The sequence below is a fragment of the Eubalaena glacialis genome, chromosome X (assembly GCF_028564815.1).
Source record: "Eubalaena glacialis isolate mEubGla1 chromosome X, mEubGla1.1.hap2.+ XY, whole genome shotgun sequence".
Taxonomy (NCBI): Eukaryota; Metazoa; Chordata; class Mammalia; order Artiodactyla; family Balaenidae; genus Eubalaena; species Eubalaena glacialis.
Genome location: NC_083736.1, coordinates 47,793,296 through 47,806,730, shown reverse-complemented (window position 1 = coordinate 47,806,730; position 13,435 = coordinate 47,793,296). Strand labels below are relative to the sequence as shown.

General features: G+C 36.8%; 1 protein-coding gene across 6 annotated transcripts in view; it reads left to right on the top strand.

Moving 5' to 3' along the window:
- HUWE1 (HECT, UBA and WWE domain containing E3 ubiquitin protein ligase 1) overlaps positions 1-13,435 on the top strand; it is a 140,432-nt gene that overhangs the window by 26,364 nt on the left and 100,633 nt on the right. For all 6 annotated transcript variants that reach the window (XM_061179100.1, XM_061179102.1, XM_061179101.1 and 3 more), the window contains 4 exons: positions 369-437; positions 4,576-4,674; positions 5,309-5,515; positions 6,911-7,063. In XM_061179100.1, coding sequence (XP_061035083.1) covers positions 393-437; positions 4,576-4,674; positions 5,309-5,515; positions 6,911-7,063 — 504 coding nt within the window. In that variant the 5' untranslated portion in view covers positions 369-392. The remainder of the gene's footprint in view (positions 1-368; positions 438-4,575; positions 4,675-5,308; positions 5,516-6,910; positions 7,064-13,435) is intronic.

The window sequence follows — 13,435 nt, the reverse complement described above, 5'->3', positions numbered from 1 at the left end:
TCCCAGAAGTGGAATTGCTGAGTTTTCCAAAATACTGCAGGATATGGTGAATTTTTCCATCCTGAGGTGTGTTAAAACATTTTACTCTTACTTTCAAGTATGAGTTTGAGAGGTCAGGGTGGGGGGCATTTTAATTTTGGCTTAAATTGGTTACAGGCTTGTGTAACTTGAATGTGGGCCAGTTTTATTTGGAGAGATTGTTTACCACTCCTTACCTCGTATCTGTACCTCTGAGTTGGCCTGCATCATAACTCCAATTTTACTTTAAACATTTTGCATGCTCTTTGTTCTATAGTGTCTATGTCCAAGCATGTAGAGCTCAAGCTTGCAACTTTAAGTTCTCACTTTTTGGGGAATTTTCTTTTCAGATCATAAAACAGAAAATCGAAAACATGAAAGTAGACAGGACTAAACTGAAAAAGACACCTACTGAGGCTGTAAGTATCCAAAAGTTTGCCTGTTTTTTCATTTCAGAAAAAAATCTTTGCAGTCAGTTCACTCATATTGATCTTCCAAATATATCATCACTTATATACACACAGTGCAGTAAAACAGCAACTTGTCTTGAAACAGTCAAATTTTCTTTTGAACTTCCCTTGGTTAAAAAGGTGAATAAGCTAGTGATCAGTGGAGAGTGAGCACTAAACAGTTTATAGCTATATGTACCTGAAGTAGGCTGTCTGGCTGCTGTTTCTCTGTGCATTGAAAGGCAGCATGGTATAATGGAAAGAGCAAGTATGGATTCAGATTCTGTCTGTATTTGCGGGATCTTTCTCAATTTTGTTATCTAGAAAATTAAAGTGGTAACACCTTTCTCACTAGATTTCTTGTGAGGCCAGTGTTTTAGCTTTCTTTATTACTGATTCTTAATCATACAGTTCAGCTTAACCTATATCAACCTGTGTATTGGGTGTCCATGTCAGTTGATCCTGTGTCAGCAGTAGAAATCCCAGCTTCTGTCCAATATTCTATTGGCCTGCTTAAACTGCATTCTGAAATTAAGGAAGTATTGTATTGTTATGACACTCCCATAGACCCCATGTGCTGTAGTTCAAGGAGCACAAGCTTTGGAATTAGACATGGGTTTGAATCTTACTAGATTTTTGTGTCTAAGAGTTAACTTGCCTGGTTTCCACAGCTGTAAAATGGGGTTGAAAATTCCTCCCTCCCTGATGTGAGGCAGCTGCTCAGTAAAGTATCTGGCACATAATTAGTTGGTTCATTTTCTAAATACAGGCCACTTGGTTTTTTAAAAACTGTAACTACCTGGCAAGTATCACCCAAGGGTATCACTATTGATATTTATTCCAGTATTGCATGGGCAGTTCTCCTGCCCTTTTCATTCAGTGTTATACTAATGAGTATGAGAAGTGCTGTCTTCGTACATCCTCTCCAGCATTGCAGATTATCTTTTAAATTTTTGTTAATAGGTGGAGAAAAAATATTTCACTCTTCTGATTTGCATGCCTTAATACATATGTTTTCACATTTATTGGCTTTATATTAGTTGTCTGCTCGTGCTGTTTTATTTTGTATTTGACATTGGAACGTCAGTTTCTTATTGAATGCCATACATATTGAGTATGTTCATTTTACATACCTGTTCATTTCCTTTTCATTTTGTTTTTGATATGTTTTGGCATCTAGAATTTTCGGCAGTTAACATACTCAAATTTTTTGGAAACTGAAGAGCAAAAAGAAAACTTGCCTGAAGTCATTTAACTTCCAGGATAATTCAACCTTGTAGATAATCAGAGAAATTCAATTTCTTTTTCTTTTACCTAGTAGATTGTTATAGATTTGTTCTTGGAGTCACACTTATGTACAGATTCCTGGCTTATTTCAGTTAGCATAATGCCCTCAAGGTTCATGCATATTGTCACAAATGACAAGATTTCATTCTTTTTTTATGGCTGAATAGTATTCCATTGTATATATGTACCACATATTCTTATCCATTCATCGATGGACACTTGGGTGTTTCCATATCTTGGCTATTATAAATAATGCTGCAGTGAACATGGGGGTTCATATATCCTTTCAAGTTAGTGTTTTCATTTTCTTTAGATGAATACCCAGAAGTGGAATTGCTAGATCATATGGTAGTTCTGTTTTTAATTTTTTGAGGAACCTTCATACTGTTTTCCATAGTGGCTGCACAAGAAAGATATTTATTGATCACTTTATGTATCGGCAGCTATGCAGAGGGTTTTTTCCCTAGATTTGACATCTTTATTGGAGCAAATCAACATAAACCATGGCAATTGGTATGCAGCCATTGAACTGGCAAGTACTTTGTTTTGTACTACCATAAGTAAGGAAAATCACACTCAGTTTGCATTTATGCAACAGGGACAAGACGGTAAAGATACACTTTTGTCCCTGGTGCATTCTGCAAACCGCAAGGTCCACAGGGATCTTGATACTCCTGATAAAACAACATGGTGCTGGTACGTTAAATTGATGCTGTTATGCTAACTGGGGCTTGTGAACAGAAAGCACAAGCACTTTAGATGCCTTAGACATATGTGTGCCAGAGAGTGCCCTTTGAAGGTTGAGGGCCTGCCACGTCAGAAAATTTTCTAGGGGTTCAAAGGTCTGGGAAATGTCAAAATTTCCCTTCTAAGGTGAGAGACATGTTTTTGCACCTTGTACCACACACCATGAAGAAAGAGGAACAGTGTATGGGGTGCCTTTTTGGATTTTGGAGCCAGTATGTATTACATTTAGGCATGCTGTTTTGATCCATTTACCGGATAACTTCTGAAGTGATAGTAGTGTTTGGATCTAGAGAAGACTCTGCAGAAGGTTCAGGCTATGATGTAAGCTGCCCTACTCCGTGCACATTATGGCCTAGTAGATCCAGGTGTCTGACTTAAGTGTCAGCCAAAGATGCTGTGGGATGCCTCTGGCAAGCCCCAATAGGAGAATCACAGCTTAAGACCTAGTGGGTAGAGTTTGGCTGTGCTATTCTCTGCCAACAGCTATTCTGACATTCAGAAAAGCAGCTTCTGGCTTGCTACTGGACCTTGATAAAGACTGAATGCCTGATTATGAGATACCAAATGATTACAGGACCCAAATGTTTGTCATGAACTGGGTGTTACCTAACCCACAGAATCATAAAACTGGGTCTGCATCGTTGCAATCCAGTAGAAATTGAAGTGGTATATTTGATAGTTGGCCCAGGTAGGTCCAGAAAGCACAAGTGAACTGCATGAGCAGGTGGTTCACACTCCTTTGTTATCTGTTTCTACTACTTCACTACCTCTCCCTCAACCTGTATGACTTCAAGGAGAGGAAGAAAAAGTGCAGGTCTGGTTTGTTGAAGGGTTTTATGCCAAGAATTTTACATGCCTTTAATTACCACAGAAATTTGAGATAGCTCTTAATAATGTTTACTTTAGAGAGAGAAAAGGTTTCAGACTTAGCTTAAAAAAAATTTGCCCTTAAGCCCCTATTGTTCCATGTTCCATTTCAGCTGCAGAAAATGCCCCTAGTTTAAATCTCACAACATTGCTGGGTGAATAGGTCGTGTTAAGTTCATTTTGCAGAAGAGGATACTGAGATTCAAAGAGGTAGCTTACCAACTACCTAATTCTAAAGTCCATGCTCTTTGTAACAGTAAGCTGTCTTTCAGTATTTAAGCTCCTATTATGTGAGATAAGTGCTTTATGCAAATACTTGAGCTTCACATTTCCAAGGTAGTTCTTAGGTTTTTTTTTCTGGTGAGAAAACTGTGGCTAAGAGGTTGGATTTGCTCATGATCAAACAACTTTGTAAACATCAAGCGAAAAACTGAACCCAGATTTGTTTGGTTCCAAATCTAGGCCCATTCCTAGGATACCATACTGCTTTACAGAGTCAAAGAGCAAGTGTAATCACTTCCAGCTGCCATCCATTAATAGAAGCATCTCTATCCCAGTCCCTATCCCCACCCCCCCACCCCCCCACCCCCCCCCCCCCGCCACCAGCTCCACTTTTGGAAACTTACTATGAACTCTGAATCCACACCTTGTTACCTGACAAACAGGCCCTTTCATCAGTAAAACAGAGCAGGAATATATGGAAATGGAAACCCCAAGTAAGAATGGAGTCCTAGTTTTACACAGTTCAGAAATTCTTTGCCTCCTATAATTGGACGGTTTAATGTTGCAGAAAAATATAGCTAGTGCTAATCTTCACCTTTGTGAATTCACTAGGGCCTCTAATTGAACATTTCTTATCAGGCATTCTGGTTAACTTGCAGACTATGATACAGATTCCTCATTTTGTTTTTATTGATATTTAGCTTGTTTCCTTTATTTCTGTTGTCTGTACACTTCCAAGTAGTTTGTCTACATCTACAGGTTCATCCAGGTTTTAAAAAAATACACAGATGGATTGTTTCATTATAAGATTTCTGTATTAATCTCAGGTGATCGTCTGGCAAATTTCCACTTAAGTAGTGCGTTCTATCAAAAGTTAAATCATTGAGTGTGTTGACATAAGGGGTTTTTTTTTCCTATTCTTCCTTGTTGTGTCTCCCTCATACTCCAAAACACCCTTTTGTGAATACCTGTTTGTTTTTCTCAGCCTGCAGACTGCAGAGCCTTAATAGACAAACTCAAAGTTTGTAATGATGAGCAACTCCTCTTGGAACTGCAGCAGATCAAAACATGGAACATTGGAAAGGTATGTAAACCCATGCTCCCAAAAGAGAAACCAAAACGAGGTAGCCTCATTCAGCAATTACTTAATAAGCATCTAGTGTGTGTCTGGCACAGCTCTAGACCAGTAATTTTTAGCCTGTGAATGGTTGTCAAGGAAATTTTGAAAGAAATGTAAAAGGAAAATTTTGCTAGCCAAGGATGAAGAATGTTTATACCGGTGATGAAAAGAATCTCAACCACAAAATTCCTTTAGTTTGACTGACAATATGAGCTTGAGATAATCTCAGGATTTTTACTCTTAGCTTAAAAGACTCTTCTTTAGATAACTCTAAAAATGAACACTTCAGATAAAGTGGATTCTGGCAGGGAAAGTCCTTGTGTTTTTAGACCTCAGAGGTAGCCAGAATTCTCCTTTTGAAGACCTAGCTGTAGGGGTTTTGATAGATATAGCAATGAACTCGGGTCCATGTGGCTCAGAGTATGATCTTTCTCATAGGTTTCTGTACTGGTGGGGGATTGAAGAGAAGCAAAGGTGGGAAGTGAACTTGTCTAGGTGTCATGCTTAGCAATCCATTGCAGCAAAGCTCAGCTACAGAGTACCCACACAGTACTTTTACCTTATTCTTATATCTTCCTCTTTCTCTTCCCCTCTCCAGTGCGAGTTATATCACTGGGTGGATCTGTTGGACCGCTTCGATGGAATTCTGGCAGACGCTGGACAGACAGTGGAGAATATGTCATGGATGCTCGTGTGTGATAGGCCAGAAAGAGAACAACTGAAGATGCTTCTCTTGGCTGTGTTGAACTTCACAGCCTTGCTCATTGAGTACAGCTTTTCCCGGCATCTGTATAGTTCCATAGAGGTAGGAGAGGTTCAAGCCTTTGTGATCTGTTCTTAACTAGAATTGTTCATGTCCAGAATAAGGAAATTGTTCTATCTGATGATTCTTTCCTTTTCATTATGGAGTTCTGGGGTTTTCAATGTCAAAGACATTGGTAGGACGTTTCTTGGCTAAAGATACCCTTCACAGGGTTGATGGGAAGGTTCTTTACTGTCACCTTCACCTTGCCTTTTAAGATTCAAGAAATTAATGAGAATGTAATACATGTATTGATGTATTCTTGGGAATTTACAGGAATTGATCTTGGTCCCAGGTTATCAGAGCAGCCCCAAATTACTTTTAAAATATTAGACATAATTTGATTTCCTTGACACATTACTGCACTTACTGCTTTTCTAAGTTTTAGTGTGCTGCTTTTTAATTTCTGCTCCCCCTCCCCAAAATGTATATTAATAGCATGCTATGTATTCTTAAAGAGTAAAGTGGGCACAGGAATTAGTGAACTTTTGAATTGGTCAAAAATCAGTATAAGAAGAAACTCTCTTCCTTTAGCCTAACTTTAGAGTTTTTATCACTGTTGATTTAGTGCCCTGTTGTTATGTGTTACTTTTCCTAAGTCTTCATTAAAGAAACAGAATCAGAATCAGAATCAGAACAAACAGGTAGAAAGTAAATGGCTTAAGAAGAGAAGTGGAATAACTGAACTAAAGACCTAGTACCTGAAGTTTTAAGTAGGGGATGGCTAAGCAGTCTGTTGAAGATGAAATAGATAAGCTGCAAAAGGAAATCCATAGCCTTCTGTGGATAATCAGCAACCAGAAATACTTTGGTTCATTTCCAGCTAAATTACATACTGATTTTAACACTAACCAAATGTTTCAATATATTGGTAAATTTTGATTGTATTAAAAAGCAAAAATAGTTACTCTTGGGTTATTGTTACATACACTGTATTGTAACAGTCATAAGTGCCACCAGCTGTTGTTATTTTTAGTTTCTATATGAAGAACCCTGTGTTTTAATTAATTCCAATTTTGTATTTGTTGTAAAGGATACAGAAGGAGCATAAAATTATCTTAGTCTATACTTTTAGTCTAGTTGGAAACTTAATGTTCTTGAGTTCTGCTATGTATTAAAATATTACATATGTCTCTTGTAATCTGTTTCTTCCTGTGGAGACACCTATGTAATTTTGAACTGTTCACATTTTTTTAACTTAAATTGGACTTTCTGGCTTGCTGCCAGATTATAAGCTGCTTGGGCATAAGGTTACATGTTGTAGGTGCTCAAATATTTATAAATTTTTTTTGTATTGTTAAACTTCTTGATAGCTTTGTAAATCCATGGCATTTCAAGTTTTCAAGGTCTTGTATGCCTGATACCATGAACTTGCCCCCCCATTTTTGTCCCCTGTAGCATTTGACAACTTTATTGGCTTCTTCTGATATGCAAGTGGTGCTGGCAGTCCTCAACCTTCTGTACGTATTTAGCAAAAGATCAAATTATATCACACGCCTTGGATCTGACAAGAGAACCCCACTGCTAACCCGGCTGCAGCATTTGGCAGAGGTGAGTCATGGGTGAAGAGTTGGAAGGACACAGAAGTTGGACCCTGTTATTCCTTTTCACAGGTGTTTCTTGCAGTGTCAAAATGAATAGGAATCCGTAAGTTAACTTTACTGGCCTAATTGAGTAGAACTATTGGGGCCCATTTAACTAAGTTACCCCAAAAATCCTAGGAAGTATTCTCAATTTTATGAAGTAATTTTGAGGGATTTCATGAATCTCTGCTCACAAAGAGAATCTCTCTTTGTTCAAAAATGGCCACTTCTCTTCTGGAAAGAAAGTTTAGAATCAGATTCTGTTTGGAGGGAAACATTGGCTGCAATAAAAGATCTGGATTTTGAGTCCTGGCCTACCTTATTAGCTCTGATAGCAGTTTTCTCATCTGAGAATTTAATTATATCTACCTTAAGAGTATTTTCAGAATAAAATAAAACGTAGGGTTCTTAGTGCTGTGCTCAGTAATTGGTCTGTGGTGGTAATGATTGTTAATTGAAGGCAAAAAGGCTCATGTTAAATTCAGCTTAGTCAAACTATTGTCCAGTGTTTGTAGAGGCAAACTGATAATACATACTCAGGTTTGAGAGAGGTAGCCATTGCTAGAAAGCTTTCTTGGAAGAAAGTTGGTAGGGCTAACTTTTTAAAAGCTGAATAATAAATGGTTACCTCACAAGTCATACAACTCAAGTTTCAGGCTATTTTTAGGTGCATGGTTACTTTAAAATCATTTTTGTGTGATTATAAATGTAACATGTATCGCAAAAATTCTAGGATATATAGGAAAGTATAAAGAGAATGTTAATCACCTGATATTCATCCAGATGGAGCCTCCCTTAAAATTTGAGCATATTTTCTTGGATTTGCAAATACAAGATTATTTTTAACCATTTTCTCATGATAGTTTTTTAGTGACTCAGTTAACCCAGTGATGTGAGCCAATTGTGACTATGCACAGATATTAGTGAACTGCAAATATAGCAGAAGTTCTCCAAGAAGACTTGAATCAGTTAAAAGCCAGTTGGTTGATTTTTGTGAGGGTCTAGGACACTGGTTCTCAAACTCGAGCATGCATGAGAAAGAGTCGATTTATTAAAGCATAGATAAGTCTCCCTCCCCTGTCTGCTCATACCCCTTTACCTCAATTCCCGCAACCCCCATTTCTGATTCACTAGGCCTAGGGCAGAGCCCAGTAATGTGCATTCCTAATAAGTTTCCAGGGAATGTTGAGGCTGCTGGTCCAGGGATCATACTTTGAGAACCATTGGTTTAATCTATCCTATTGGGCAAAGTTACAAAATCTTAACAGATTCTTATAGTTCCATCCCAAAGGCATCAAGACCTTTTCCCTGATACCTGAATACATACCCATTCTTGAGCAAATCCCATCTAGTGAGGTGGTGTCAAATATGCCACGGTTGATATAAATGTTATTTATTGGGTATCTACTTAATTGCCAGGATCATATGGTAACTCTATGGAGTAGGTGAAGACGAGATTCAGAAGTTATGTTATTTTTAGGAAAAGCCCATGGGCTTTTAGCCCCTGATAAAGTGTGAAATGTGGTAACTGCTGTTTGTAGAGTTGATTGAGCATGGTTTATGTTCCAAACCTGGGTGTCAGCCTGAGACCCAGCTCCTTGAATCCATACCCAACTCTTCCACTTGATAATATTCAAGAAGTATATGGCTAATCCTGCGCGGGATATAGTATAAAACATGTTCTTTTCTTTAAAAAGCTCACATAGTAGTTGAGAAAGTGATATAGGGGCATAATTAAAAGGACAAAGAACTAGTTCTTCTTAGTACTAACTAATAAGTACCCTTGCATCTTAAACATTCCGTAGGTTTATCTTGTTGGCTGCAAAACAAACATCATAATAAAAATATGTGCTTGGTATTTAAAAATTTTGGAAATATACAGAAGAAAATTTATCATAATTATGTATCTACTCTTCACATTTTGGTACATTTTCTTAGTCTTTATGCATATTTCTTTACATAGCTGAATGCATATAGTATATGTAACTTGATATCCTACTTTATTTACTTAACATACTAGCATCAGTGTTTTCCCATATTAACTTTACATAATTTTGTAAGAAATGTTTCTTTGTATTTAATAATGGTAATATCTCAGAAATGTCACAACATCACAGACTTTCATGAATCAAGTTTGGCTTGACATGGTCTTTTAAGGATCCCAGCTTACCACAACTTTCTTATCGTAGGCACTTGATTTTTATTAGATCACAAAAGATAGAAAGATTTAGTGGTGACAGTAATAGTTGAAGTATTCTAAAAAACAATTAGTTGTGACAACAGAAGAAACAAAAGGAAAGTAATTGTGAAGATATATAGCCTTTCAAGCTTATTCCACCTTGCAAGCTTATTCCGCCTTGCAAATTCAGATCCTTGGTTTGACTTACCTGTCACCCCTATGTGGCATCAAGTATTTATATATCCCTTATCCTCACAGTTCTCAGCAAATTCCATGTTTCTTCACTGGAAGTCCTGGGAATAGCCAAGAAAATATGAAAATGGAATGAGGAAGTACTCTTCCTATTGGGTATTAACTTTTTTTATAAAGCTAAAAGGAATTAAAATAGTGTGGTAATAACAGTGGAAAATTTCCAGAAATGGATCCAACGTGTAAGAATCACTAAGCTTAATCATTTTTAGCTTTTGATATAAAGTGAGAGATGTGTGACTGTTCCTTTTACTTGAGTACTTAGACGCCCTTGTAAGTTTATTAATTGGCCTAATTTCAATATTATTGTGTCTCAGGGAACAGAGGGAGAGAGATGGTAGAACAGCCAGTCAGTGGAGCAGTCAGAACACATTTTTTTTTCCATTAAATTTGCCATCTTGTATGGGCATGGTTCGTGGCACCCCAAAATAATGACAATAGTAATAACAATGATCACTGATCACAGATCATCATAACAAATATAATAATGATGAAAAGGTTTTAAATATTGCAAGAATTACCAAAATGTGACACAGTGACATGAAGTGAGCAAATGCTGTTGGAAAAATGAAAAAACCAGTAGACTTGCTCAATGCAGGGTTGCCACAAACCTTCAATTAAAAAAGCAGTATCTGCAAAGCACAGTAAAATAAGGTATGCCCCTGTGCATAGGCTCAATTTTGAAGTAAAGATCAGAGAAATCAAGTAACTTGTTCTGGGTGTTATTGAAGATGAACAGAATAGCTGTCTTAAATCTTTCCCTTTTCTCTGGTTCCTCCTGTATGTATATTTTAAAAGAACAAGCTTGAGAGAGCAAGAACATACTTTTTTTTTGGTCAGTGTAGCTAAAGGTTTGTCTATTTTTGTTGATATTTTCAAAGAAACAAATTTGGTTTAGCTGATTCTGTTTTTCTGTTTTGTTTCATTTATCTCTGCTCCAGTTTTACTATTTCCTTCTTTATGTTTGCTTTGGGTTTAGTTTGCTGCTGTTTTTCTAGTTCCTTAAGGTGGACTGTTAGGTTACTGATTTGAGATCTTTCTTTTTTAAATGTAGGCAATTAACAGCTGTAAATTTCCCTCTAAGCACTGCTTTATCCCATAAATGTATCCCATAAGTTTTGGTATGAAGTGTTTTCATTTTCATTCGTCTCAAGGAATTTTCTAATTTCCCTTTTGATTTCTTCTTTTACCCATTGGTTGTTAACAGTATATTGTTTAATTTCCACGTGTTCGTGAATTTTCCAGATTTCCTTCTGTTACGGATTTCTAATCTCTTTCTGTTGTTGGATGTGATACTTTGTATGATTTTATTCTTTTTTAGAAGTTTCTTAAAGTTTGTTTTGTCGCCTAACATATGGTCTATATGGGAGACTATTTTGTATGTACTTGAGAAGAATGTATATTCTGTTGCGGGATGGATTGTTCTATATACATGTATATATCTGTTAGGTCTGGTTGATTTAATGTTCAAGTCTTATGTTTTCTTGATTTATCTTTTGTCCAGTTATTAATGTTTTCCCTGTGTATTACAACTAACATCTTCATTAATGAAAAGTTAGTTCAAATTAATACCAACTTAGTTTTAAGAGTAGACAAAAACTTTCCTCCTATATAGCACTTTCCTCCCACTGTATGTTGTTGCCACAAATTACATCTTTATATATTGTGTGCCCATCCACATAGATGTAGAATTTACTTTTTTAAGTAGTTGTCTTTTAAAACACTCAGAAAAAAAGGAGTTACAAACCAAAAAATACATTAATAATGCCTTTTATATTTACCTATGAAATTAACTTACTGGTGTTCTTAATTTCTTCATATGGAGTCAGGTTACTGTGGCGTGTCCTTTCATTTCAGCCTGAAGGACTCCCGTTTAGCATTTCTTATAGGCAGGTCTACTAGCAACAAGCTCTGTCAGCTTTTATCTGAGAAAGTGTTAATTTCTCCTACATTTATGAAAGATAACTGTGCCAGATATAGAATCTGATTGGCAGTTATTTTCTTTTAGCACTTTGAATATGTCTTCCCACTGCATTCTGGCCTCCATCGTTTCTGATGAAAAATCAGCTGTGAAGGATCCCTTGTATATAACAAGTCACATTTCTCCTTCTGCTTTCAAGATTATTCTCTCTGTCTTGGCCTTTGACAATTTGATTATAATGTGTCTTTCTGTGGATCTATGTCGTTTTATCCTGTTGAAATTCATTGAGCTTCTTGGATTTATAGATTCATGTCTTTTGTCAAATTTGATGTTTTGGCCATTGTTTCTTTAAATAATCTCTTTGCCCCTTTTCCTGTCTCTTCTCCTTCGACTCCCATTATGTATATGTTGGTATACTTGGTGAAGTCCCACAGATCTCTTAACCTCTATTTACTTTTTTTTTCTCTATCTGCTCTTCAGACTGGGTAATCTCAATTGACCTGTCATCAGGTTCATTGATTCTTTTTTTTTTTCCACCTTCCAATATTTATTTTCAAATAAATTTGTCAGAATTTTTATAAAAGTGATGCATGTTCAGTGTTGAAAATTAAGAAAATACAAAAAAGTATAAAGAAGAAAATAATAATAATCCTCAACCACCACCATGTAGAAAAAATAACTAACATTGTGTTTCACATGCTGCTTTCCCCCCCCATGTAACCTATGGTGAGTATTTTCCCACAGCATTAAATATTCTTTGAATATACCATTTTTACAGTCTTAGCTTCCAAACCACCCTCCTGGTCCTCCATTGTTGCCCTTCTATGTCTGCTTGACTGGTGCCTCCTCTTCTGCTGCTTCCGAGTGTTAGAGTGGCCCAGGGCTCCACCCCAGGCTCTGTGTCTCATCCAGCTATCAATACATTCTGCCTAGGTGATCTGATCCAATTTCATGGTTTTAAGGACCATTGACTCCAAAAATTGTATGTTTTCCTTGAACCTCAAACTTGTATATTTACTGCCTTCTCAAAATCTCTGCTGGATATCAATTGTAATGTGTACAAAATCAAACTTTGACCTCACCTCACATTTCTTTCCCCCAGGCTCAGTCCATTCCAGATAACTGGCACCCTTGCTTTCCTGGACAGTGGCAGGCACACTCTTGCTGCAGGGCCTCTGCACAGCTACATCCCCAGTTGTCTCTATGGCTTGCTCCCTCATCTTCTCTAAGTCTTAAGAGCCACCATCTCAGTGAAGTCTTCCCTACCATCCTGTTTTAAAATTAGAACACCTACCTTACTCCCTATTACACTTTTCTTCATTTTTTTTCTGTAGCACATATTACCACCTAACATTATATATATTTAATTAAGTTCATTGATTCATTTTTCTCCCTGCTTACATCTGCTGTTGAACCACTCTAGCGAATTTTTCATTTCTGTTATTGTGCTTTTTCAGCTCCAGAATTTCTATTTGCTTCCTTTTTTATAACCTCTGACTCTTTATTGACATTCTTTGTTTGATGAGACATCATTTTCATGGTTTCCTTTAGTTCTTTGTATATGATTTCATTTAGCGCTTTAAGCATATTTAAAATAGATGATTTAAAGTCTTTGCCTACTAAATCCAGTGTCTGGACTTGCTCAGGAATGGTTTCTATTAATTTTTTCTGGTTTTATGGGGATATAATTGAAATAAAGCATTGTGTAACTTAAAGGTATACAACATGATGATTTGATACACTTAATATATTGCAAAGTGATTACCACAGTAGAAATTTGTGCGATTTGACCAACATCTCCACATTTCCCCCAATCCCCAGTCCCTGGCAACCACCATTCTTACCTCTATTTCTATGTGTTGAGCTTTTTTAGATTCCATGTATAAATGATACCATACAGTAATTGTCTTTCTCTGTCTGATTTATTCACTTACTAGAATGCCCTCAAGGTCCATCCATGTTGTCGCAGAAGGGGAGATTTCCTTCTTTCT